Here is a 24,531-nt window from a genome sequence, read left to right on the forward strand (position 1 = left end):
TTTTTAGATCTGATTGGCTTTATTAAATGATTCATGAATCAGGCAGCATCTCATTTATTAAGCAGAGAGATACTCCAAAGAGTTGCACAAAACGCAGTTTTTATAAGAAGGAGGGTGGGGCAAGAAAGTTACCAGCAAAAGAAGGGAAAGAATTGTTTCAGGCAAGGGGACGTGTCCTGTAGATTACCTAATCTTGTACTGGGTCCAAATGATAGATTGCCTCATTGGTGTTGACTAGAAAATTCCTGACTGACCACTTTGATTACATTTTGGGGAAGGATGAATCTGTAGTTAGGGTGGGTATTAAGTCCCAGTTCCAGGGCTTGACTGACCTTAAGTGATTCCGTCTTAGGCCCATGGTTTTCTTTTTATCAGTGGTTTATAGTTGTTACTATATTTTATTTTAGGGTACCTTTTGATGCATCATTCTTAATTACTTTGTATATGAGTGGATCAGCTTCTTTCTTTATGTTTTGGGCTATTTGTACCTTTCTTACGAAATCCTTCTTACCTAATGATAAAATTAAGGTATTCTTGTATATACATATTTTCCAAGATTTTCCTTTCTGTTCGTTTGTACTTAATCTCTGGAATTGTTTCATTTAATGTAGATTGTGATCTGGGGGTAGAGTTTAATAATTCCATGCATCATTCCGGTGCTGTTTATTAAATGGTTCATTTCTCGCGACACTGGTCCACAGTGTCTGCTTTAGCAGTTATTAAAGTCATCTGTGTGTAGGCCCTTCTCCAGCCTCTACGTTACATATACCTGTTCATGTCATTACCAAATTGATTCCTCTTGTTCAAACTTTTATGTCTCTCCATCTATTTTGGGATTAAAATATTCCAATAAATTTTATTATTTTATGTGGAAAGTTCTTGTAAAATTTGTGGGACATATTCCTACCTTTTACTACTACTACTACTATTATTATTATTATTATAAATTGTATGTTTAAAAGTTTGCTCTTTCTAATTCTTTATTGCTGGTGTATGGAAATGAAAATAACTTCTATGTATTGATCTTCTGTTAAACTTTGACAAACTATCTTATTAATACTAATAAAGTTTCTGGTAGATAATTATATCCTTGAATAACGACAAATTTGCTTTCCCTCCTCAATCCTTATTTATTTATTTATTTGACAGAGAGAGAGAGAGCAAGCAGGAGCAGGGGGAAGAAGGAGAAGCAGGCTCCTCACTGAGCAGAAAGCCTAATGTGGGGCTTGATCCTGGTATCATGACCTGAGCCACAGGCAGACGCTCAACTGACTGAGCCACCCAGACGCCCCATCCCTCCTCAGTCCTTATGTTTGTTTTTAATTTTTTTTAATTTTTTAAATTTTTATTATTATTTTTAAAATATTTTTTATTTATTTATGAGAGAGAGAGAGAGATCACAAGTAGGCAGAGAGGCAGGCAGAGACAGAGGGAAGAAGCAGGCTCCCCCCTGAGCAGAGAGCCCGATGCGGGGCTTGATCCCAGGACCCTGAGATCATGACCTGAGCTGAAGGCAGAGGCTTTAACCCACTGAACCACCCAGGCGCCGCATGTTTGTTTTTCTTGTCTTATTGTGTAGGCTGGGACCTCCAGCACAATATTTAATAAAGAGGTTGTGTATTTGACTTCCTTGCTTTGTTTTCAACTTTAAAAGGAATGTTCAGTGGTTCATAATTGAGAATGATGATTGTTATAGGCTTTTTAGACATCCTTTAGGAAGGAAGTTTCCCTCTATTCCCAATTTTTCTACTTTTCTAAAAGGCTTTAAGAAATTGTGATTGGCCTGTATTTTAGTGATTCTGATGTTCTGTTTAGCCGTGACAGAAGGGAGTTAGATTTATTATCAGTGATTGATGATGATACCTGCAGTGGAGGTTAGTGTAGAGGAGAAGATAGTGAGAAATAGTATCTGGTTGCTGTAGTTTATTTCTGCTTATTTTATATGCTGTAAAATAATTTCTTGCAAATTACTGCATTTTTTAAAAAGATTTTATTTATTTATTTGACAGACAGAGAGAGATTACAAGTAGGCAGAGAGGCAGGCAGAGAGAGAGGGGGAAGCAGGCTTCCTGCAGAGCAAAGAGCCCGATGCGGGGCTCTATCCCAGGACCCTGAGATCATGACTTGAGCCGAAGGCAGAGGCCCAACACACTGGGCCACCCAGGTGCCTCAAATTACTGCATTTTGACTATTATTTCTAACGTTTTGTTTTTGTTTTTGTTTTTGTTTAGCGTGTTCTAATTCCATGACTGTGACTGAAACTTGAGTCCAGTATGCACCAATTTTTCTATTACAGTCTGGTGATACTTAATTTGCACAATGCTTAAGTAACCAGTTCTTTCCTCTGTAGTCTTCCCCAGGTTCTCCAGGTCACACACTTACTGAGTTGAACCTGTTACCTGTTATTTTTCACTGTCCCTTGAGGAATTTCCTTAACGTATCAAAGAAATAAATGGCTTGCCTCAAATCTAATCAATTTATTTATCTATTGGTTACTCATTCACCAGATACTTATTGAGAGCCTCCTGTGTGACAAGAGGTATAATGGTGAGGAGGACAGCATCCCTGCCTCATAGTTTACATTCTAGACTGAAATTAGGACAAGAAACAAATAGGTGAGTGTGTAATATGGTGCAAGGCAGTGAGAAGTGGGGAGTAAAGGAGGGTGAGTGACAAAGGGAGGAAGAGGGTGATCGGGAATGTAAGTGTGCCAGCGTGTGTGGCAATTTTACTGGCATTAGGTTATGTAGAGAAGGCTTCTGTGTGGAGCTGGCATTTGGGTGAGTCCTGAATAAGGAGAGCAAGCCGCTGTGGGAAGTTGTGGGAACAGTGGGTGAAAAGCATGGTATTTCTGAGGCTCTTCAAGAAGTCCCATGTGGCCAGAAGCATGTGATCCAGGAAGAGCAGAGTAGGAGATGGGGACAGAGAGAGGCAGAGGCCAGAAAATGTTCGACTTCTAAAAACTCTTTATCAGAGAGATTTTGCTTTCATACTCTTACTGATGTAATGAAACTATATAGTTGTGAGTATTTTAGTAGCATCTGATATCTTTTTGTTCTTTTATTCTTTCAATGATTTCTTTAGCCTATTGTCTGGTTGCTGAGATTAGGATGGAAAGTCCTTGTGAGCAGCAAACTGGGTTTCCTTCACTCTTGTGTGTCAGGATCTCCAGCTCTACGACTGTGGGAAGGGAGACCTTAATATTAATATTAATAATATAATTTTACATATTAGATTCTATATTATATATATAGACTAGAGGTATATATCACATATTATATATAATTGATATAATTAATAATACTATTAATATTAATACGAATATTGTTAATATTTGTGAAATGAGCAAAGAATCTGTTCTTTCCCCTTGGAGGAGTTTGGAGAATGCTGTTACTTCATTGGGGCTGTTGCTTTCCACCAGGTTGAGAGATGTGGTTATTCTACAGACTCTAAAGGAATGAACCTTGGAAAGAGCATGAATAAGCTGCATGTCTTTCTAGCCTTGAGTTGCTCTATGGATGAAACTCTTCAGTGTGAGGTAGGAAATTCTGTCTGACTTCCGCTCTTCAGATAGGAACATACAACTTAGATAAGTGCAGTTGATTCGTACATAATCCCGTAACTTTGTCCCGTAACTTCAGCTACCATTTTGAGCCTTAGGTGTTAGGTTATTGGAATGAATCTGACTGTGAGCTGGTTCTTAACTTCTGTGCCTCAGTAACGTATCTGTAAGATGAGATTATGTGACAGGATTTGCTGACCTACCTCAGACATTCTGTGTGTGATGACATGAGAGGGATGTTGGAAATTTGGTTTGTCTATTTTAATATGTAATAAGTAGTTAATGCTAAAGTCTGGTAGACAATCATTGTTACTAATATTTCTTGTTGTCACATGCAACATAATTTAACTTTGAAGTAAAAAAACAAACTGGAGGGGCACTGGGTGGCTCAGTGGGTTAAAGCCTCTGCCTTCGGCTCGGGTCATGATCCCAGGGTCCTGGGATCGAGCCCCTCATCGGGCTCTCTGCTCAGTGGGGAGCCTGCTTCTTCCCTCTCTCTCTGCCTGCCTCTCTGCCTACTTGTGATCTCTGTCTGTCCAATGAATAAATAAAAAAAATATAAAAAAAAAACCAAAAAACCCCAAACAAACTGGATTTTCCATTCCTAAAGGATGTGACTATAATTTCTTTCTTTGTCTTATAGACGAATGGCACAGGTATGAGAATTGAGGAGCAAAAATAAGGAACTTCCTAAATTTTCCTCCTAATCTTCTAGTCCCTTTGATTATGATGGGGTTTTCTACTGAGAATTCAGAAACAATTTCTGGGTCACTCTAATTCTTTGGAAACCTCATTGGTAGAGAGGACCTTGTCAGTGCGGAGCAGAAGTGAAATCTTAGTTCAATGATTCATTTATCAGATGTTTTCTTATCAATGTAGTGGGTGTAATCTTTAGTAGGTTATACAATGACTATTAACTCTTTATACTTTTGTACTTAGGAGGCTTAAAGTCATTGCACATATTTGGTATGATGACAACATGGGAAAGAGAGTAGTGTTCATGGTGATACTTTCTGTGTCCCTGTATGCCTAGAAAAAGGTAAGTGATGAGGTGAAATAATTATAAGCAACTGAGACAAAAGTCTACTATTGAGGAAAAGAATTTTCAGACTGTCTGCATTGATTAACTAGTTGGTTAGCTCTTCAGCTCTCCACTTTACCTCAGAAGCCACATTTTCTCCTGTGTCTTCACACTGGGTTTGAACTTTTGTAATCACTGAGATCAAACTTTTGGTCATAAGAAATAATGACTGAGATGAGTAGTTTGTGTTTGAGAATTGGCGCTTTGGTGGTTCTGCAGTAGGTGATAGTTTCCTCTTCTGCTTCTTCTAATGAGGAGAGCTTCTTCAGGGACCAGTACTGAGCAGATCTCCCGCTGCCTTTATGTCCTGCGGCTGCTTTGGTGTTGGCCAGCGCTAACTAGCAGGAGCTTGGATACCATCTCTTTCCTGTTGAGCTCTGAAGCTCCTGGCTTCACTCCTCCTCGCCACATTTCTACATGATCCCCTGCTGCAAGCTTGGGAATTGATTCACCGAAACAACTTCTTTCATTTCCAGGTGCTCATTTGAAGGACTCTTCACTCTGTGAAGTTTCACAGCCTTTGATTACCGTAGGACTTTAGGACCACATCAGAGAATTTAAAACACAAAGTGAAAATGTGGCCTGATATTAGAAGTTATTTCAATCGAAGTGGATGTGTTTTTCCAATCCATAGGAGGAGACAAGAAAACTACTATTGCTTTCCCATTCCATGCAGGCTCAGATGTAAACCTGTGCGGGCAAAGAGCTTTTTTTTTATGCGGTAAAAGCTAAAAACGTACCCATATTTCTCACTTTTCAAGTTATGACAGTCTTTCACAGCTGTCAATGATAAAGATGTTTTGGATACCATCCAGAAATAATCTCTAACAGGTTGCAGTGCTAGACATATGAGAGTTTGTAGAAACTTTCTGAGCTTTCTCAAGAAGGTACTTCTGACTGATCTTCAGTAGGATTCACTTTTTGAATTTTTTTTTTTTTAAATCCATGGTGATAGGAAAGGGAGTATCCTGAACTGTCTTGCAGCTGAAGGACAGGATGTGTCTACAAAAGCACTCTACTTTGCTCCCCTTCCTCAAACAACACTTAGAGAATTTTAAGATGGTGAAACAACAAGAACAAATTTGGCTTGACTCGAATTTTTCCTTATCTTAATTACTAGAATTAAGAATTCTGGAAAAAAAAATACCATAGTAGAAATAAAGACCAGAATTAAACCACTAAAATATGCCTTATAGAACTCATGTGTTATCTTTCCTGTACACTAAAGCTTTTTAAGACAAACATGAAAAGAGAGTCTCTTTCTCCAATTGGGCAAACATTTAGTTGAAAGCACAAATGGTCAAGTGTGAGTAGACCTCTTCAGGAGATTCCTAATTTAAGCGTAAGTATGTTTCAACATTCTAGATTTTTGTCTGAAACTTGGAGCACTTTTAGTCATGGGTTCAGTACTATATTTGGCAGAATCAGTGTTAGACACAGCCATATGAAGGTCCCCTGAGTATCTCTAAGTTTTCGTTTTGTATTAATAAAGACACAGATAAAGACTGTTTGGATAGTTTGATCCCAAGGGAAAAATGTATTGAACTTTCTAGTTTGGCATCCTTTGACACCATAGTGGCCCTGAGATGGGGATAGATGGGGGCATTCTCTGGCCATCTGTGGGGAAGAGACTCTTTTATATCTGAGAGATTTATGGCTTAGGGCATGGTTTTAGAGCTGAATTAAGTAAGGGATTCTTGAGGGATCGGAATTAAATACAGAAGCACTGATGGGAGTGGGCGGTGATGGTCATGAAGTCATTAGAGTCCTCCCAGGGTACAGTTTTTCAGGGAACCCTTCCCTGGCCTCTTTGGTTTCCTACTCGCTCTGTTTAATTCCTTCCCCCAGTCCCCAAGCACTGGAGATAACTTCTTTCTCTTTATACTTTTGCCAGTGTTTAGATCTTATGGTAGTCTGAATCCTGAGAACTTAATCTTATCATTTCTTGAGATTTTTCAAGAGTTATTTTTCCCCTTCTAGTAAGAAATGAAAGGTAGTAAGTAAAAGGAGTAGTAAATATGTTTTAGAGTAACTTCAAGTAGCTGGGGCAGAAAGGAAAAATGAAGAGGAAGGGAGACTAAGTTCCATGGTAGGAATTTGGTGTGCTAGAGCAGCCAAAAGAGGATTGGAGATTGGGATGGGGGGGGTACCATGGGGAGAGAGAGAGAAGGGGAGAATGAGAGTGAATATGAATGAGGTCTGAACAGGTGGGCACTGGTTGGATTATATAGGCCTTTGTGGACCTCTTAAAGACTTTGGATTTAAGCCTGAGTTCAGCGGGGAGCCATTGAAGGCACTTAAACAGAAAAGCCGTTAGAAAATTTTTGTGGTTTCCTCTTTGGTGGCTGTGTGGAGAAGAGACTGAAAGCCTGTTAGAAAAATCCAGTTGAGAGATGTTGGTTTGGCCTAGGGCATGTCTGTGATGGAGATGGAGACAATGAGATAGATTTGAGAGAGTTTAGTTGGATTGGTGGTGGATGAGAAGTGGCAGATGAGGGAGGAGGAATGTCAAGGACACCTGGGTTTTCACATGAGTACCTGAAGTCCTGACGTTAGGCAAGACTAGGATCTAGGGTGGTAACAACAGCCTCAGAATCTCAGGCCCGGGTGCCGAGGTGGCTCAGTGGGTTGGGCCTCTGCCTTCGGCTCAGGTCATGATCCCAGGGTCCTGGGATCGAGCCCCGCATCAGGCTCTCTGTTCAGCGGGGAGCCCGCTTCCCCCTCTCTCTCTGCCTGCCTCTCTGCCTACTTGTGATCTCCGTATGTCAAATAAATAAAATCTTAAAAAAAAAAGAGAGAGAGAAAGAAAGAATCTCAGGCCAATAGCACGAAGTCTTTAGTCATGCAAAGTGGGCTACACATCCAAGTGACCTTCCTGGGCAGCTGTCCTCTAAACTCAATGATTGGACGGCCCACCACTTTAACAAATGTGGGTCCACCAAATTTGCTGTGATAGGGAAAAGAGGACATGAAGATTCACGCACGGACGCTTTGGTCACTTCTACCCACATCTTGTTGGCCAGAGTAGTTGTGTATATGGGTTCATCCTTTTATTTCAAGGAGCTGGAAGTGTAATCCTCTCGTGTGCTCAGAAGAAGAGGAGATACAGAAAACCTGGTGGAAAGGTCTATCACAACCCCATTTTCTGATACGGAGAACTCCAAAGAGTTTTGTTTCAGATATGCTATTTGAGATGCTTGTGAGATAAATAAGTATCTGTATCAAGTAGGCATTTGAGGAGGAAGGAAGGATAGAATGAAGGCAAAGAAGAAAGGAGGCAGAGAGGGAAGGAAGGGGAAGGAGGAAAATTCAGGTTTTGTATATACATTTAAAATGTATCTATGGGATTTATGGGATTGCAAAGAGACAGTGTCTAGAGAAAGACTAGGATGAAGAAATGAGCCCTTTATTAGTTAAGCTATCCTGTGGGTCCACTATGGGGTGTGTTAGAATCTGCCACTTTACACTACACTGTCTGGGTAGAAACCTGGTCTGAAGAGAAATTCAGTGTCACCTCCCCAGCACTGGGAAGGATACCTTGAAAGAGGTAGTACCTGGTAACACCTATTAGGAGATAGTCATTGATATATTATATTATATTACATGTCTGTGTCCTTTCTGGTCAGCTTTGTGGAGATAGAACAAAACCAATCACTTTTCACTCAGCGAGTGTACCTTAACCAATGTGTACAGTCATAGAACCATCACCACAATCAAGATACACACCATTTCATCACTCTGATTTCTTTTGTGTGCCCTGTGAGAATCAAACCTGTCTTCCCACACCCTGGTACTCTCTGATGTATTTTCTATCGATGTAGTTTGCCTATTTGAGAGTTTTCATATAAATGGAATCATACAGTATGTGTTCTCTTGTATCTGGCTGCTTTATTTAGCATAAGGGTTGGTACACTTTTTCTGTTAAGATTCGGATAGTAAGCATTCTTGTAGACAAGAGGGTCTTTGTCGGAAGTACTCAACTCTTTTGGTTACGGCACGAAAGCAGCCTTGGAAAATATATAAACTGAAGGTAGGCAGCGCTGTTCCTGTGGAACTTTGATGAAAAAAAACAGGCTGAGGGCCAGATTTGGCCTGTAGGCTGAAGTGTGCTGACCCTTGATTTAGCACAGTGCTCTTCAGAGTCATTTCCATTGTTGTGTGTAATAATTAATTGTTTGTTTGTTTGTTTGTTTGTTTTGCTGAGTAGTCTTCCATTGTATGGATGATGTTCCACAGTTTGTTGGCCCATTCATCATTAAGTTGTTTCTAGTTTTTAGCTTTTATGAAGAAAGTTGCTATGAACATTCACTTACAAGTCACTGTTTAAACATATGCCTTCGTTTCTCTTAGGCAGATACCTAGGAATGGAATTTCCGGGTCACATGGAAAAGGTACATTTAATATTATAAGAAGCTGCCCAAACTGTTTCTTAAAGGAAATCAACAATTTAAAGATGAAAAAAATTATTTATTTGAGAGAGAGAGAGCGAATGCGACCGACTGAACAGAGGGAGAAGGAGAGAGAGAAGCAGACTCCCCACTGAGTAGGAGGCCCTGTTCTGGACCAGTCGCAGGACCCTGGCAATCGTGACCTGAGCCAAAGGCAGACACTTAACTGACTGAGCCACCCAGGCCCCCCAGAGACCTACTATTTAACCAATAATGTATGCGAGTTCTAATTGTTCTGAGTTCTTGGCATTGTAGTGTCTACTGGAATAAATATTTTTTAATATTTAAATGTTAATGGATATAAATGAATCAATGAAAATATATTGAGAATATTATCTAGTATCATAGATTTTTTTAGATGTGATTTTTTTAAATATTTTATTTATTTATTTGACAGAGATCACAAGTAGGGCAGAGAGACAGGCAGAGAGAGAGGAGGAAGCAGGCTCCCCGCTGAGCAGAGAGCCCGATGCGGGGCTCGATCCCAGGACCCTGAGATCATGACCTGAGCCGAAAGCAGAGGCTTAACCCATTGAGCCACCCAGGCGCCCCTAGATGTGATTTTTTAAATGACTACTTCTTCTGGCTTTACCATAAATTATTAAATGGATTTCCTGTTATTAAACCTTAAGACTTTATAAAAATTTCCTGTTGAAAACAGAGCAGTCACCATCTGTGTAGAGGGCAACACGTTCAATACTGCACTCACTGGTAAAGGTACAGAGTGCAATTACTCTCTACACTTCTTAGTGGCTAGTGGCTACACCATGTCCCTTTCCTCATGGGTTGATCTGGGGATTGGGTTGAAATTCTATGGAAATTTGATGAGCCTAATTTAATCGTACTTTTGAGTAGGCAGCCACCTTACCTCTTCAGGGGTATGTCAAGGAGTACCCTCAGGCAGATCCTGGATTTTTCTTAGAAGGGTATTTTGTGTCTCTTGGTCCCCCAGTAATTTGTCCCTTAGCATGTGTCTGAATGAATTTTTGCCTGAACAGTCTTTAAGTTAATGTTTGAAATGTCTGTCTACCTACCTCAGATTTTTTTTGTTTTTTTAAGTCTCAGTCAAGTTTTGTGGTCTTCTACTTTAAGCTGTGTAACTTTCCAGCGAGCTCTCTTATACCTGAGTGAATTGATTTGCTATTTAGGTTTTTGCCATAATAAGCTCATTAAATGCAGGGGCCTGATATCAAAAAGTCATTATTTCAGTTTTGGGTACTTGTTCTCAGGCTATATACTCGGACAGAGCTAGATGTCAGTTAAGATTATTTCTTGTTAGTGGGGATAAAATCATGTTATCGGCTTATAAAAGAGCCCCTCTGTTCTTTGTGTAGGGTTGTAGGAGAGTATATTCAACTCACGCAAAAGTTTATCCATTCATTAAGTGGAAAGGTAAAAAGATAGAGGCTGTCAAGAGATCCCAGTTTGACCTGACCAGAAGGTATGCTTGAGCCACGGGGTATTTTTCCTGCAGAGCTCTCGGAGGTAGGGTCAAATTGCAGGTTCTGTCGCAGTGTTAAGAAGTAAGTCTGTGTTGAGCCTGAAAAGCTTGGCCATGGGTTTCCTTCCATGGAGTCAAACTCAGAAGCAAGTTCACTACATCATGGTCAATATTATGTTAATGCCAAGTGGGAAGGTACAGCAGAGATCCGTAATGGAAAAATGTCTAAAGCCTCCTCCTTCCCCATGAACCATACTTGTTGTAGAATCCTAGATTTGCAGATTAAAAGAGCTGATATTGACTGGTTCTCTCTGTGGGCCAGGCCCTATTCTGAGCATCTTGTATGTATCAAGATCAAAGGGAGTTCAGTGTACTGGTACAGAACACAGACTTTTGGGCTGGCTAGATTGATAACTAGCCAAGGGAGTGGCTGGTTTCCTCAGTGACTGCATTTCTTCATTTTTAGCTTGGGGAGTATGACAGCACTTATGTCCTAGGGCTGTTGGGAGGGCTGAATGAGTTCATACACCTGTTCAGTTCAGGAGGGTGCCTAGTGTGTAGTAAGTTGTATAAACACTAGCTGTTATTATCCTCATCATATTACTCATCTCAAGAAAGCTGAGGGATAGGTACTGTGGTTTTGCCCATTTTACAGTTGGGTAAACTGAGGCACAGAGAGCAATTATCCCAAGTCCACAAGGCTAAGAGGTGGTGAAGTAGGATTAGAATACATGCAATCTGAGTCCAGTCTGTGGTTGTAAACGCTCTGTTCTGATGCCTCTCGAGTTAACAAGAAGGAAATGGCCGTGAATTTTAGGTATAATCTGCAGTGAAGGAAAGAGGCCCATAAGGAAGAGATGAGTAAGAGGAGGGTCTCTTATACTGGTGGCTCGGACTTGACCACTGGTTCCTCTGATTGAGTATACATCCATTGACTTGATAGTGGCCAACAGATTGGCCCAGAGGGTATCTTCTATTTGGAGTAGTCCTACTTCAGGAAATGGCATTGCCATCTCTTCTGTTAAGTGAGCTAGAATCCTGGGTCACCCTTAACTCCAGCCTTTCCCTTGTTACTGTATCTGGTATCATTAATTCCTGTTGGTTTTTATTTATTTATTTACTTTTTAAGATTTTATTTATTTATTTGACAGAAGGAGATCACAAGTAGTCAGAGAGAGAGAGAGGAAGGGACCCTGGGATCATGACCTGAACCGAAGGCCGAGGCTTTAAGCCACTGAGCCACCCAGGTGCCCCGATTTTTATTTTTTAAATGCCTCATAAATATTTCACCTTCTCCATTGCCAAGGCACTATATCACCCCAAGCCAAGGTCCTCAATCTCCTTCTTACCCAACTCCATCACTCTGACTACTCTTGCTGCATTCCCCTGTGCTCTTCCCATAGCCTAAGGCAAAAATGCAAATCTTATAATCTTGTGCCCTGGCCTAAAACTTTACCTATTTTCACATTCAAACCCACATCTGTCAGATTCCAAAACCTGTCTTCTTTCTCCTGCCATCTTGCCTTTATAAAGTTCGGAGCAGTTAGCTTTGATTTGGAGAAATGAAAAAAGTAAAATTCTTAGGTGTCAAGTAAAATCAGGTTTTCTTTGACCTCATTCATTAAATTCATGCCTCAGATAATTAGGTCCTAGAATCTGACCCCGTTACCAGACCTGTCAGCAGATCTCAAATGTTCCACAAAGATTTATAATATCTGACCTCTTTTCTGGGCAAGGCAGAGTATATCGTAATAGGAAAATGATAAGATGCATGACAGCCTTTTCTAATTTTTTTTCACCATCTCGTTCACTAATCTAGCTGGGTTTTTGGGGTGTGTGTGTGTGTTAGTTATGTGGTTGTTTTTATTATTATTGGTTTGGTTTTTGCCTGAGTCTTTATCAAAGCAGATATTAACAGGTTGAATCCCAAGTTTGCTAGAACTGAATGCAGGTAAAAAAGACTTTTTTTTTTTTTAAGATTTTATTTATTTATTTTTTTGAGAAAGAGGGAGAGAGTTCATGTGTGTGCACATGAGAAGGTTGAGGGAGTGAGCACAAGTGGGGGGCAGGTGGAGGCAGCGGCTGAGGGAGAAAGAGAAGCAGGCTCCCTGCTGAGCAGGGACTCTATCCCAGGACCCTGGGATCATGACCTGAGCTGACAGCAGGCACTTAACCGACTGAGCCACTCAGGTGTCCCTAAAAGAGACTTCTAAATCATCAGCATCCTGTTTATTTACCGAAGTAAATTTTAAAAAGTACTCAGCCAATGGCCACACTGAGTTAGAAGTCCCTCTGTTTTCCCTTTGTCAGCTTTTAATCTCCCCTCATCCCAGGGCATGTAAACTGAGTGTAGGGAAGGTCTCCCCAGGGGGAAGTGAAGAGGAAATGAGCTTGGGACCAAAAAAAAAAAAAAAAAAAAAAAATTCCATCCTGAGGTTGACAGGAAGCAGACTGGCAACTCCAGGCTGTAATCAGTAATACTGTTTTTTTTTAAGATGGAACTGTAGGCCATCTTTCCCCCAGTTTGGATAAGTTTTATTTTTTATCTTTTATTTTTAAATGAAGAGGGTAAGGAATTCCTAGATTCACGTGCATGCCTGTGGAAGAGCAATCCCTTTGTTCACCAGCTGCAAATGCTGGCCCACTGGATCCACTGTGATGTTGGTGTTTGTGTGGAAAACTCTTCAAGGTGTGGCCCTCTGTCCCTGTATATAGCATGTGCCCTAACAGCATTTTATCTTAAGGCAAATTGCAGCCAACTTGTAAGGGAACCCAGATAAAAAGCAGAAGAGGAGATTTCTATCCTACAATCCCGAGAGTCTTGACCGAGCCTCCCAAGGTGAAGGAGATAAGAGAGAAAAGTCAGGTTTTGTTTTTTGTTTGTCTTGCTGGGGGTGTGGGCTCCCGCCTCAATACCAGAGGGATAAGCTCTCCAAAGCCCTGAAAATGGAGGAAATTCATGTTTTTGAACGGAAACTTTGCTGAGAAACTTTTCACAGTTCTGTCTGGAGCCAGGATGTGATACCCTAGTAGCAGGACTGTGTCACCATTGGCCATGGTGCCTTTGTTCCCAGTAAAACCCCAGCTTCTCTGGGGAGCAGTGGGGCCCAGGTTGGGCCAGCAAGCTCATCAGGCCCCGGGTGGGTCCTGCGTCCCCTCTGTCAGCTTGCTGCTGGTTGGAACATTACCGCGTTAGGGCTACTCACCTGGAATACAGGATAGCGAAGTCAGTGAGTGGGGAGCTGGATGGGTCTGCTCCTCATACAGCCAGGTGCGAAGTCACTCCTCAGAGCGGGCGTGACATGTGGCTGGGAAGCTGTACAGGGTTAATGGGACAGGTCCCTCTCTGTGTAGACAGCACCCCTGCCATCCATCTTGAGGGACTCTTAACTGTCTCATAACTGAAGACCACACCCACTTGTCCTTGGAGAGAAAGCATGGAGAAGTCTCCTCCGGTCACCTCCCTAGACTTAGAGAGCTTCCCTGTGAGACAGGGGTAGTGAGAGAAAATGGGTCTCTTTTGTTCCATCGGGTTATCTGCCTTTGAAAGGCAGGTGAATCCTTCCAGAATCTTAACACTAAACCTTCCCCTTACAATTCCTCCCGACCTAGTCTCTCACCTGGAAACTCAGGCTCATCTTTTGAAACTCAGAAAAAAGAAGTGATCATACCTACAAAACCTCCTGGGACTTGAAACCAGCATATCATTCCTTTCTAGTGTCAGAAGAATTTGTTTAGTTCTATTCAGATGCCAAAGAGAGAAAGAACCAGCATGCGGTGGGAGCTCTGTGTGTTTCATTAGGGAGGCTACAGGCAGCCGAACCCAGGTCCCACATGCCTGCTAAATCATTACCCACTAATACTACCCTAGCTGGCCCTGAGCTCATTGCTTTCTATGTTTAGTCTTCACAACATCCTATGAGAAGGTTCCACTGTCCTTCTGTGTCACAGAGGACAGCGAGGGTGGGGCGTGTTAGGTAACTATCCCAAGTCCCAGAGCCATGGGCATGGCGGGACCTGGCCTGACACCCAGGGGGACATCCAACCTCACATTCACTTGCCAGCTTGTGCTCCTCTGGAGAACTAAACCTGAGGGACTGAGGAGGGGGAGAAAGGCAGAGGCTCGTGGCATCCTGTGAGTGTGGCCCTGGGTTATGTGTGCGTTGCTGTTCCGCATGACTAATTCTGTCTGAGCTGTCAGGTGGCAGCCCTTCGTGGCATAGCCCAGCACTCCGCCTCCTGCAGAAGGCCCTTGCTGCTCATCTGATGCAATCGAATTTCCTAGGGTGGCCTTTAGAGCTCGGCTGTTGTTGGAGAGAAAAGGAGAAAGAAGTTACACATATTGTTTTTTGATCAGCAGGTTTGGAAACTTTGAGTCTTTGGCTCACAGGATGGGGGAAACGCTCCAGCATTTCCTGTGGCCTCGAGTCTGGGTTCTGAGATAGAGAGCTGGGCCTGAGCTTTTCTCCACTGGGGAATGTCAGCACACATCACAAGTGACAAGGCTTGCCTGCTAGGAGCGGGGGGGGGGGGGGGGGGGGGGGGGGGGGGTGGCGCGGCAGGAGGGGAGCAGTCAGTGGCATTACAACCACTGAAAAGGAATCTTTCAAACAAATATCCAAAAACCAGAATAAAGGAGGAAAGGTGTGCATTAGTTTGCAAAATAATGAACTTTCCAGTTGAGATGCTGATTCCCAAAGTGCAGGAGAGCTCCTAGTACAGGGCAGAGGGCAAAGAACCAGCAGCTCAGCTCCTGTCTTCCTCTCGCTTTTGGCAGGCTTCCTCCAGGAGGAAAGCAAATCTGGAGTAAGCCCTATTCTCACCTTTGTGTGCCTCTATTTCTATTCCTGTCTGATGGGACAAATGAACAGCTGCTGCTTGAAGAAGTGCCTAAAGGTTTTCTGAGAAAGGAATTCTGGATTTTAAAAATGCATCATTGGATTGAGTAATCCTTCACAGTTGTTTTTTTTTTTTTTTTTTTTTTTTAATCTCTGACTTTGCTTTTAAGGAACGAGTCATTCATTCATTTATTCATTCCCTCGTCTGCAAACTATTTATTGAGATGTTGTTTGCCACACCATCGGGTCAGGCCCGGAGCTGCAGAGATGAATAAGATCTATGATCCCAACCCTGGGGGGCCGTAAACTAATAGCATCAGCTGTGGAAGGGCGCCGTGGCAGGTGTCTCGCAAGCACCTGAGAAGACACTCGGGGCAGTTTCTCTTTAGCGTGGGCAGCTGTGGGGTCAGGGAAATACCTCGCAGGAGCTGGCACAGGAGGTTGCTGTGAAGTCCAGGTGGGAATGTTTGAAGCCAACCCAAGGGTGGCAGGAAGGACATTCCAAGGAGAGGGAACGTTATGAACGAAGGCAGGAGGCACAAGAATTTGCCACGGCCAGGAAATGGCCTGCAGTTTCAGGAGGAAAGAAAGCCACTACCTGTCTTGGTGCTTTTCCTCTCCACTCAGTGGAGCGTGGCCCACCTATGTCTGCAGTAATCCTGACATGGCCAGTCTGGGGCTTGCCTTCCGTATGCAGAGCTCCCCACAGCCCCTGCAGAAGGACTGTCGATGATCTTAAAGAAAAGCCTGTTTGCCAGACTGACAGAGTTGTCGTGTGCGGATTTGCGGGGTGTGCACAGGGGTGCAGTTGGAGGGTAGGATACACTGGTGGCGCTGAGAGGCAGGTGGGAGCAGGCTGTGGGGAGTTTATGTGATGTAGGTCCCGAATGACCATCTAAAGTTTTTTTTTTTTTTTTTTTTTTTTAAAGATTTTACTTATTTGTTTGAGAGAGAGAGTGAGAGAGAGAGAAGGAACAGGGAGAGGGGCAGAAGGAGAGGGAGAAGCAGACTCCCTGCTGAGCAGGGAGTCAACTTAGGGCTGGATCCCAGGACTCTGGGACCATGACCTGAGAGGAAAGCAGATGCTTAACCGTGGAGCCACCCAGGCGCCCTACCATCCAAAATTTTAAAACAGGAGCGGAGATGTTGAGATTCAAACTCTCAGAAATACAATATTCCGTTTCTTCTGCTGTTTATCCTCTGCTCGTTTGCACAGTAGAAGCTGTAGTTAATTGAATTTTTACTGTCCAATGTGAATTGGAAAGAGTTACTCAAAAGAATTGGGCTGCTTTCCTGGAGTTAATCCCATAGATGCAGGTGATGATAATTCAATATGGGACTAAAGGAAAGAGTTTTCTCTGCCACTTTCCACTGTATATCTGGCCAAGCCTCTTCAGCACTTCTTTTTTCCCCTGAGAAACAAAGGAGGCAAGTGGTCTCAAAGCATCAGTTCCCAACGTGTATCCCATGTGAAACTGGTGCCATAAGATGCTCCGTGAAAAAAATTTTTTTTCTAGAAAGATCCATTTGGGAAATATTATGTATTGCATATGACAATTTCACAGTAGATGTATATTACATTAAAGACCCAAGAAGCCCTCTACTAAAGGAGCCTTTTTAAAAATGTGGTATAGTGATTAAAAACATGGCTATGCAACCAGACAGAAGTGGATTAAGTTCTGGCTGAGCTCCATATTTGGATATGAGATCTTGGGCAAAGTACTTAATGTCTGTGCATCTTAGTTTCCTAGTCTGTAAAATGGTTTAGTAATGGTACCGATTTCATAAGATTGTTACAAAAAGTATATGGTACCTGAACTAGTTGGTTCCATAATTGGCTATTATTTCATTCAGTGTTTTACAAGAGGTTTAACTTTTTCTTTCCTTCTCTTCTTCTTCTTTTTTTTCCTTCTTTTTTTATATTACTTGACTTAATATTGAAGGACGCAGTGTTGTGTGGGAACTGCTGGGCTAAGGCTTATTTCTGAAATGCCTGCATGATTCCTGGTTGCAGGCCGAGAGAGGAAAAGCAGCTTCTGGGCAATGAAGACTCCATCAGAAATGTTGGCATGCAGGTATCGGAGCTCTAGAACCAGTGGATAAAATATCATTCCTGTTTAGCTCCAAGGTCAGTCTGTGTAACTTCAGTGGGTGTTTTGTGTGCCAGTTGTCTCTCAAGGGACTGGCGAGATTATAACTCAGGGCAGTAAACAGATATGATGAGATTGGTGTATTAGGGGTTTTCGATTACCAGTAATGGAAACCTTACTCAAACTCACTTAGCATATTTATGGGCTCATATATCTAGGAAGAGTATTAGGAGAGCTCAGAGAATGGAAGAAAAAGTGTTAAGGATCTGGAACTCAATGTATTAGGACTCTTGTCCTCTTTTCCTCTCTCCTCTTTCTCTTTGCTGCTTGTCTTGCCCCATTCCTTCCTATCACAGATGGCCCGTCCCCACATGGAGGGAAGAAGGTTGCCAAACAACCCCCCACAGGAAGACAGAACTCTTTCCTTCCAGGCCTCATGGAACGATCCCCAGCATTGGATTTGCTTGGATCACATGTCTGTCCCTCGGCCCAATCAGTCGCTGTTGCCAGGGAGATGGGCATTGTCATTGGCCCCACACATGCCCACTCTTGGTTGTGGGATGGGACCTGCCACCTGAAGAGAAGAGATGGGAAGGCTCAGTAGACCTTCCCATGCTAGAGCTGCATGCGAGCGAAAATGCGCCTAGAGTAAAAGGTTACAAAATGACCCCAAGTGGTAGCAAGGTTTTCATGTTTTTATATAAATTTCCTTTCCTATTGATTTAAGCCACTTAAAAAATTTTTTTATCTGTTAAATGATTCTTATTCCACATCTCATCTCCCCCCCCTTTTTTTGCAGTTAAAATAGTATATTCATGACTGTCACTGCCCACTTTGTAAAGTTGGTCCATATAATATGTTTTTATAAAATCAGGATTAGAATCTGTCACCTCAGTGCCCTGCTTTTCAACGAGGGACGATTTTGTCTCTCAAGGGATGTCTGGCAATGTCTGCAGATGTTTTGATTGTCTCCAATTTATAAGCGATCATTTGATTGTGTAACTGACATTTAACACTGGCCCGAGGCGAGGGATCCCTGCTAAACTTCCTGCAGTGCCCAGGATGAGCCCCACAGCATAGAATTATCTGATCCCAAATGTCAATAGTGCCACAGTTAAGAAACCCTGCTTTAGTGGTTTCAGGAGAACAGACCTTCTAATAGCCAGATATATTACTCTACATCTTATGGATTAAAAAAAAGTAATTTTATTTATTTTTAAAGGGCTTTTGCTTTTTTTCTTGATTGTATCAGTGTATGAGAGTGTTATTTTGCTCATATTCTCACCAATCAATAAATGTTTCTTACCAGTGTGATAGACAAAAAAGGTCTGATTTGCTCTTTTACTTTACATTTCTGTTACTACAATTAAGGGTGATCTTTTGGGTATTTATTGATCATACATTTCCTCTTGTGTGGACTACTTTTTTTAGGTTCTGCAAGTATTTTTTTAATATATTCATAAGAGATCATTATTAAGGATATTTATACCAGGTTGCTATAGCTATTGCAAATATTTTCTTGATTATTTATTTTTTGTTTTTAAATTTTTATGGTGCTTTCTAGAATGGCAAAATTTTAAGCGTCTTTGTATCAAATCATCTGCCTCTCCTTTGCTTCCTGTCTTCAGTGTTACACTGGCTTGCTAGGGCTGCCATAACAAAGCACCATGGACGGGATGAGTTCAACAAGAGAAACATATTGTCTCCCAGTTCTCGGGTCTGGAAGTCTGAGATCAACGTGTTGGCAGGGTTGGTTCCTTCTGAAGCCTCTCTCCTTTGCTTGCAGACAGTTGTCTTCTCACTGTATCCTCAGATGATTGTCCCTCTGTACCTGTCATGTCCAGATTTCCTCTTATAAGGGCAGTCAGGAATCCAGCCTTTGCTAATGACCTTATTTTAATTTAATTACCTCTTTAAAGACCTTATCTCCAAATACAGTCATATTCTTAGTTACTGGGGATTAGGACCTCATCATTTTTAGGGGAACACAGTAGCCCACCATCATCAGAGAGGGGCCTCCATCACCTCAGGGAATATGTTAATATTTGGGGAGAAGTTCCCATAATCATTATAAACCTATTATTTGTCACTAGTGGATAATGATGGCCAGTGAGGCAGAGGACAGTTTTCCTGGGGAGGAAGGAAGGGACATAGGAGTTAAAGCAAATCATTTATCCAGCTGTTTGGTGTTCCTTTCCCATTGATCTGCCTTTTGGCTTCTACTGGCCCATCTGTTGGGCTCTGTCAGTGTAATCGTGGGGACACACAGTTCACCAGGGCAAGTATGTTCATTTTTCCATTACACAGCTCCTATAGGAATGTCCTCTCAGGCTGCTTTTCTCTCTCTCCCCTTAATAGAGTTTGCTGGTGTAACAGAAAGTCTAGAAATAGGATAAAAGGGTTTAAAGCCATTACAGGGACCGAAAGCGAAAACAATATGGGAAATTGAGGGGGGAGGGGAAGATCAGGTATTTGGGAACGTTATGCATCCCCAAACCTAATCAAATAGATGGGAAAACATGTAGAGATGTAACAGATCTTTAAGAGACTACAGTGAGGTGAGCTTTCAAACTCAGAAGCATATAGAACTTTGGGCAAAGAACAATGTGTTAGAGACAGATTTCTAGATAGAATCAAGAACGGTTTCTCTCCGTTGTCTTGGAAACGTGGCCCAAAGCTAAGAAGGAGACATTCAGCAGAATGATAAAGAAAATTCCTACTCACTCCAGGGTTATGAAGTCACATCTAAATGACATGCAGACTTTGGTAACTAACTCCCAAAGAAAAAGTGATTCCTCCAACTCTCATTAAGTTCACTCAACTATAAACTAGCCATTTGACATGCATATTAAGGTTGTAGAATCTTCCTGTTAAAATGGGAATAAAATCAATCAGTCAGCAGGCAAGCAGGGACGTTGTAGCATTCGCCACCCATTTCCCAGTTGCCTCCAGGGACTTGAGAGTTAGAAGACAGAAGGGTTGGAGTGTCTAGTCTAGCCTGATGCATAGACTTCCCTCTAGAGGGTCTTAAATTTTAGTTTGCATAAGAATGATTGTATCAGGCTGTTTACATAAATTTACGAGCCTTCTATTTACTGGGCAATTTCGACAGCTTTAGGCTCAGTTTTATTGCTGGTGGCTCTGAAGAGCTAGATTTAACTGTTCCTCATGCAAATATAAATTCAAGAGGATAAAATGTGGACTTCCGAGGATAACCATGTGGACTGGATTATTCATTCTGCAATGGTGCACCTGACTCTACGCCTCAGGAGCCCGTCCATGCTGTTTGTTAGTGTGGGCAACTAATTGGACTTGTCAAGTGAATTCCCAGGGGACTCCCCCTAGCCTCTTGGCTTTCTCAATGACTCCTTTGTATACCTCTGCTATCTTGTTCTCCTCGGGGGCTCAGGGAGAGCCACATCATTGTATTCTCACCTATTCAACAGGCTTGGTCTCAACAGTCTTTGAGAAATAAATACCAGTTAAAGGGGAAGAAAAGCACCTTTGGTTGGTGATTCCTGGGTGGTTAGATGACCCCTCTTAGTGTAATTCTAGACTATTTTGTGTAGAAGGGGGAAGGAGGTGCTCAAAATGCATTTTAATTTTCATTATCCATTCTCTTGACCCTCAAGATTGTGTGTTCTTTGTTTTTAATAGGGTTACCTGATCTTTACACAGTCTGTTTTCACATTAGAACCTGTTTTCTTAATTATTATTCTGGGGCATATAATTAATCTGGATCCTGAATTAAAGTGATGTGGTATAGACATAGTACACTGTCTGTAGGATTCGCAAGTGAGTAAAAGAGTGTACCCACTATGAAGAGGAAGACTCCAGTACTGATCGTCTGCTTGTACTTACATATATGAGACTTCATAATTATTTAACAGGTTCTTGTTGTAGAATATTCAGTTGTTTCTAAGTTTTGGGAATCATAACCAAAACAGCAGTTTTCATTGTTATAGTTAACTGAATAATTATTTCTTGAGGAAATATTCTAGAAAAGTAAAATAACTTAGAGAATAGGAAGTTACATGGCTTTTGGTACAGTTTGCAAAAAGTACCTCTGGAAAGCTGTTCCAATTTATATTCTCAATAGATGGACATGGACATGAACTTTCTCCTTTAGGAGTCATAAACCAAGATTGTCTAGGGAGTCAAGTTATGACCCAGCTTCTATTAGAATTACTTTTGCCCTTATTTGGTTCCAAATTCCTTGTTTCAGGAATATGCCAGGCCTCAGGGCCTTTGCCCTTGCTGTTTCCTTGGCCTTTGACATAATTTCTCCAGATGTCCTCCTGGCTCACATTCTCACATCTCACAAGCCTCTTGAATGCTGCCTTCTCTGTGGAGCTTTCCCGGATTTCCCTATTTACCAGTGTACTTCTGTCCCTCTCACACAGATATGTTCCCAGGCTTCAGATGCCCCTTCCCTATTGCATTTTGCTCCCTATCCCTTGAGCCGATAAACAACTGGATTTGCTGTTGTACCCCCAGCTCTTGGCACAGAATAGGTAGGGCTCAGTAATTGTTTGTCGGATGAGTGACTGAACCACTGCTCTGTAGATCTGCTTTTGCCGGTTAGCACTGATTAGCCTCACAGCAGGCTTCCCTCATCATCCTTGGCAAAAGGAGCAGCAGTTTTGTTTGGGTTCATTTCTGGTACTTGTCAGCTCGGTGGAGTCCGTTATTTCTATAACTGCCCGTGTTGTAAGGTAGCCATTAGTAAGTCTGCTATCTCCCATCATCTCGGTGATGTCCAGCTGCCACTGAGATGGGGATCATGACTGACGAGGCTTACTCTGATCTGATAAAGAGCCAAAGGCACGTGTTTGATCAGAATCTTTATACACAGATCAATTTCTGAAAGGAAAGGACCAGAAACCCAAGAAAAGGGATGAAAGATTTGGGCAGTTCACAGGAACGTGGACACGAGACTTTGCCTCTTTATGTTCAACCTCACTTAAGAGAATAAGAGAAATACACATTAAAAGTACATGTGATATATTTTTCAATCTGTTAGGGGTACAAATGTTCCCGTCTGGTGGTAAGGCTGTGGGTAAATAGGCAGCCTCATCTGTTGCTGGCGGGAGCGTAGACTGGTGCAGGGCCTGTGGAGGGATGTCTGGAAATGGCTTTCAAAATTCACAGTTGCATATGCTCGGAGCACCTGTTTGGCTCTGTCAGTTAAGCAGTGGACTCTTGGTTTTGGCTCAGGTCATGATCTCATGGGTTGTGAGATCGAGCCCAGAGCTGGCTTAAGATTCTCTCTCCCTCTGCCCCTCCCCTCAAATAAATAAACCAGTCTTTTTTTTTTTTTTTTAAAGATTTTATTTATTTATTTGACAGAGAGAGAGAGAGACCACGAGAGAGGGAACACAAGCACAGGGAGTGGGAGAGGGAGAAGCAGGCTTTCTGCAGAGCAGGGAGCCCAATGCAGAACTCAATGCAGGGCTCAGTGCCGGGCTCGCTCAATCCCAGGACCCTGGGATCATGACCTGAGCTGAAGGCAGACGCTTAACGACTGAGCCACCCAGGCGCCCCCAGTAAAGCAGTCTTTAAAAACAAAATAAAACTGCATATGTTTTTTGACCCCCCAATTTCATGTCTATGCATCTGTCATACCCGCTTATGAGCGAAATGCTGAGTGCATAAGACTCTTCACGATAGCCTCATAATAGCCAAAAGTAGGAAATCACCTCAGGGGCCAGGCGATAGAGAACTAGCTTATCCTATAGGATACTTCCATAAAGAAAACTGCTCTGCCGCTGTAAAAGGAGCCAGGATGCCTTATTTGTGTTAATATACAAATATGGAAAATGAAAAAAAAAGTATGGAATGCCGCCTCTTTTTTATTAAGAGAGGGGGAACTGTAATATATTTTTGCATTTGCCTTATATACTTGGAGCCATTCTGGAGGGTCACACAAGAACTGGATAGCTGGAGAAACGGGTGACCGTGGACATGGGGTAGGTGTGTAACTTTACAAGGGGAGATTCTATGCTCTGTTTTCACAAACACCTTTAAGTTTTGCATCACATGAAAAGTCTCACCAGTTCAAAAATATGAAGTTAAAAAAGTCATCCTAGAGACACGGGCTAATCTGGGAGAGGCGGCGGTGGATTACCTTCCTTTGTGAAAGCAACATTGTTAATTCCAGCCAGAATTCAAGGTCCCTTCTGAATGCGGCATCAACCTCATCAGTCAATTGGCTTCCCCCACTCAAGGCGTCTGGGTGCACTGGCCTTGAGGAGGGAGCGTGTGCGCGCCTGTGTGCGAACCTTGGGGCATTTCTCCTTCCTCACCATATCCTGGTTGCTATAGTGCGGAGCTCTATTTGTGACACACAGAAAACACTTTAAAGAAACGCTGTTTCCTGACCATGACTTCCTGGGCAATCTGTTCTTCCGGAGACTGCTGAGCGCGAGAAGTTTCCGTGTGTTTCTGGACAGAGTGAGCCCAGCTCATTCAGACCCTGGGCACCGCGTGGAGCCCAGCCCCAGGGTAAGGGACACGCTGTCCCTCGCTGGGGCCGCGTCTCGGGGCTGCGGGGGCTCCAGGCCATCGGCACCTACCCCTCCCCTGTCTTCTCTCCTCAGTGGCCGCTGGCAGTGCAATTGGTGCCCTGTGAGTTCTGCACCCAGAGCCGTTTCTCATACCTAAAACCGCCAGTGAAAACAGGAAGTGATGAAGCAGAATTCACCCTGCATCGGCACCGAGCAACTTTTCTTTCTTTTTGTCATTCCTCATTAGGTGTAGACACGTGTGGCCATCTGCACTGTAGGATCCTGGTTCTACCGGCTTTGGACCCTCGGGGTTTACCATGCCGCCGCCCGCGGACATCGTCAAGGTGGCCATAGAATGGCCGGGTGCCTATCCCAAACTCATGGAAATCGACCAGGTCAGTAATGCCCGCCGCAGTGTGGGGGTGATTCTCAGTCTTCTTTCTGTTTTGGCATTTTCACAGACTTTGGATTGCTCTTTTTTCCCCCTCTTTCTCTGTCTGGCTGTGGTGAAAAATCTGTGCAATAATAGTTGCAGTGTAGTTTGATTTCTGTACCACATACAGCG

General features: G+C 42.6%; 1 protein-coding gene across 9 annotated transcripts in view; it reads left to right on the top strand.

The window, feature by feature from the left end:
- ELMO1 (engulfment and cell motility 1) overlaps positions 1-24,531 on the top strand; it is a 521,237-nt gene that overhangs the window by 73,137 nt on the left and 423,569 nt on the right. For 6 of the 9 annotated variants that reach the window (XM_032871418.1, XM_032871458.1, XM_032871410.1 and 3 more), the window contains one exon: positions 24,214-24,361. In XM_032871418.1, coding sequence (XP_032727309.1) covers positions 24,284-24,361 — 78 coding nt within the window. In that variant the 5' untranslated portion in view covers positions 24,214-24,283. Of the gene's footprint in view, positions 1-23,860; positions 23,965-24,034; positions 24,088-24,213; positions 24,362-24,531 lie in introns of those variants that run through there. The other 3 variants (XM_032871428.1, XM_032871466.1, XM_032871475.1) reach the window with 3 other exon arrangements.

Source organism: Lontra canadensis, unplaced genomic scaffold (assembly GCF_010015895.1).
Source record: "Lontra canadensis isolate GAN:19392208 unplaced genomic scaffold, GSC_riverotter_1.0 scaffold2, whole genome shotgun sequence".
Taxonomy (NCBI): Eukaryota; Metazoa; Chordata; class Mammalia; order Carnivora; family Mustelidae; genus Lontra; species Lontra canadensis.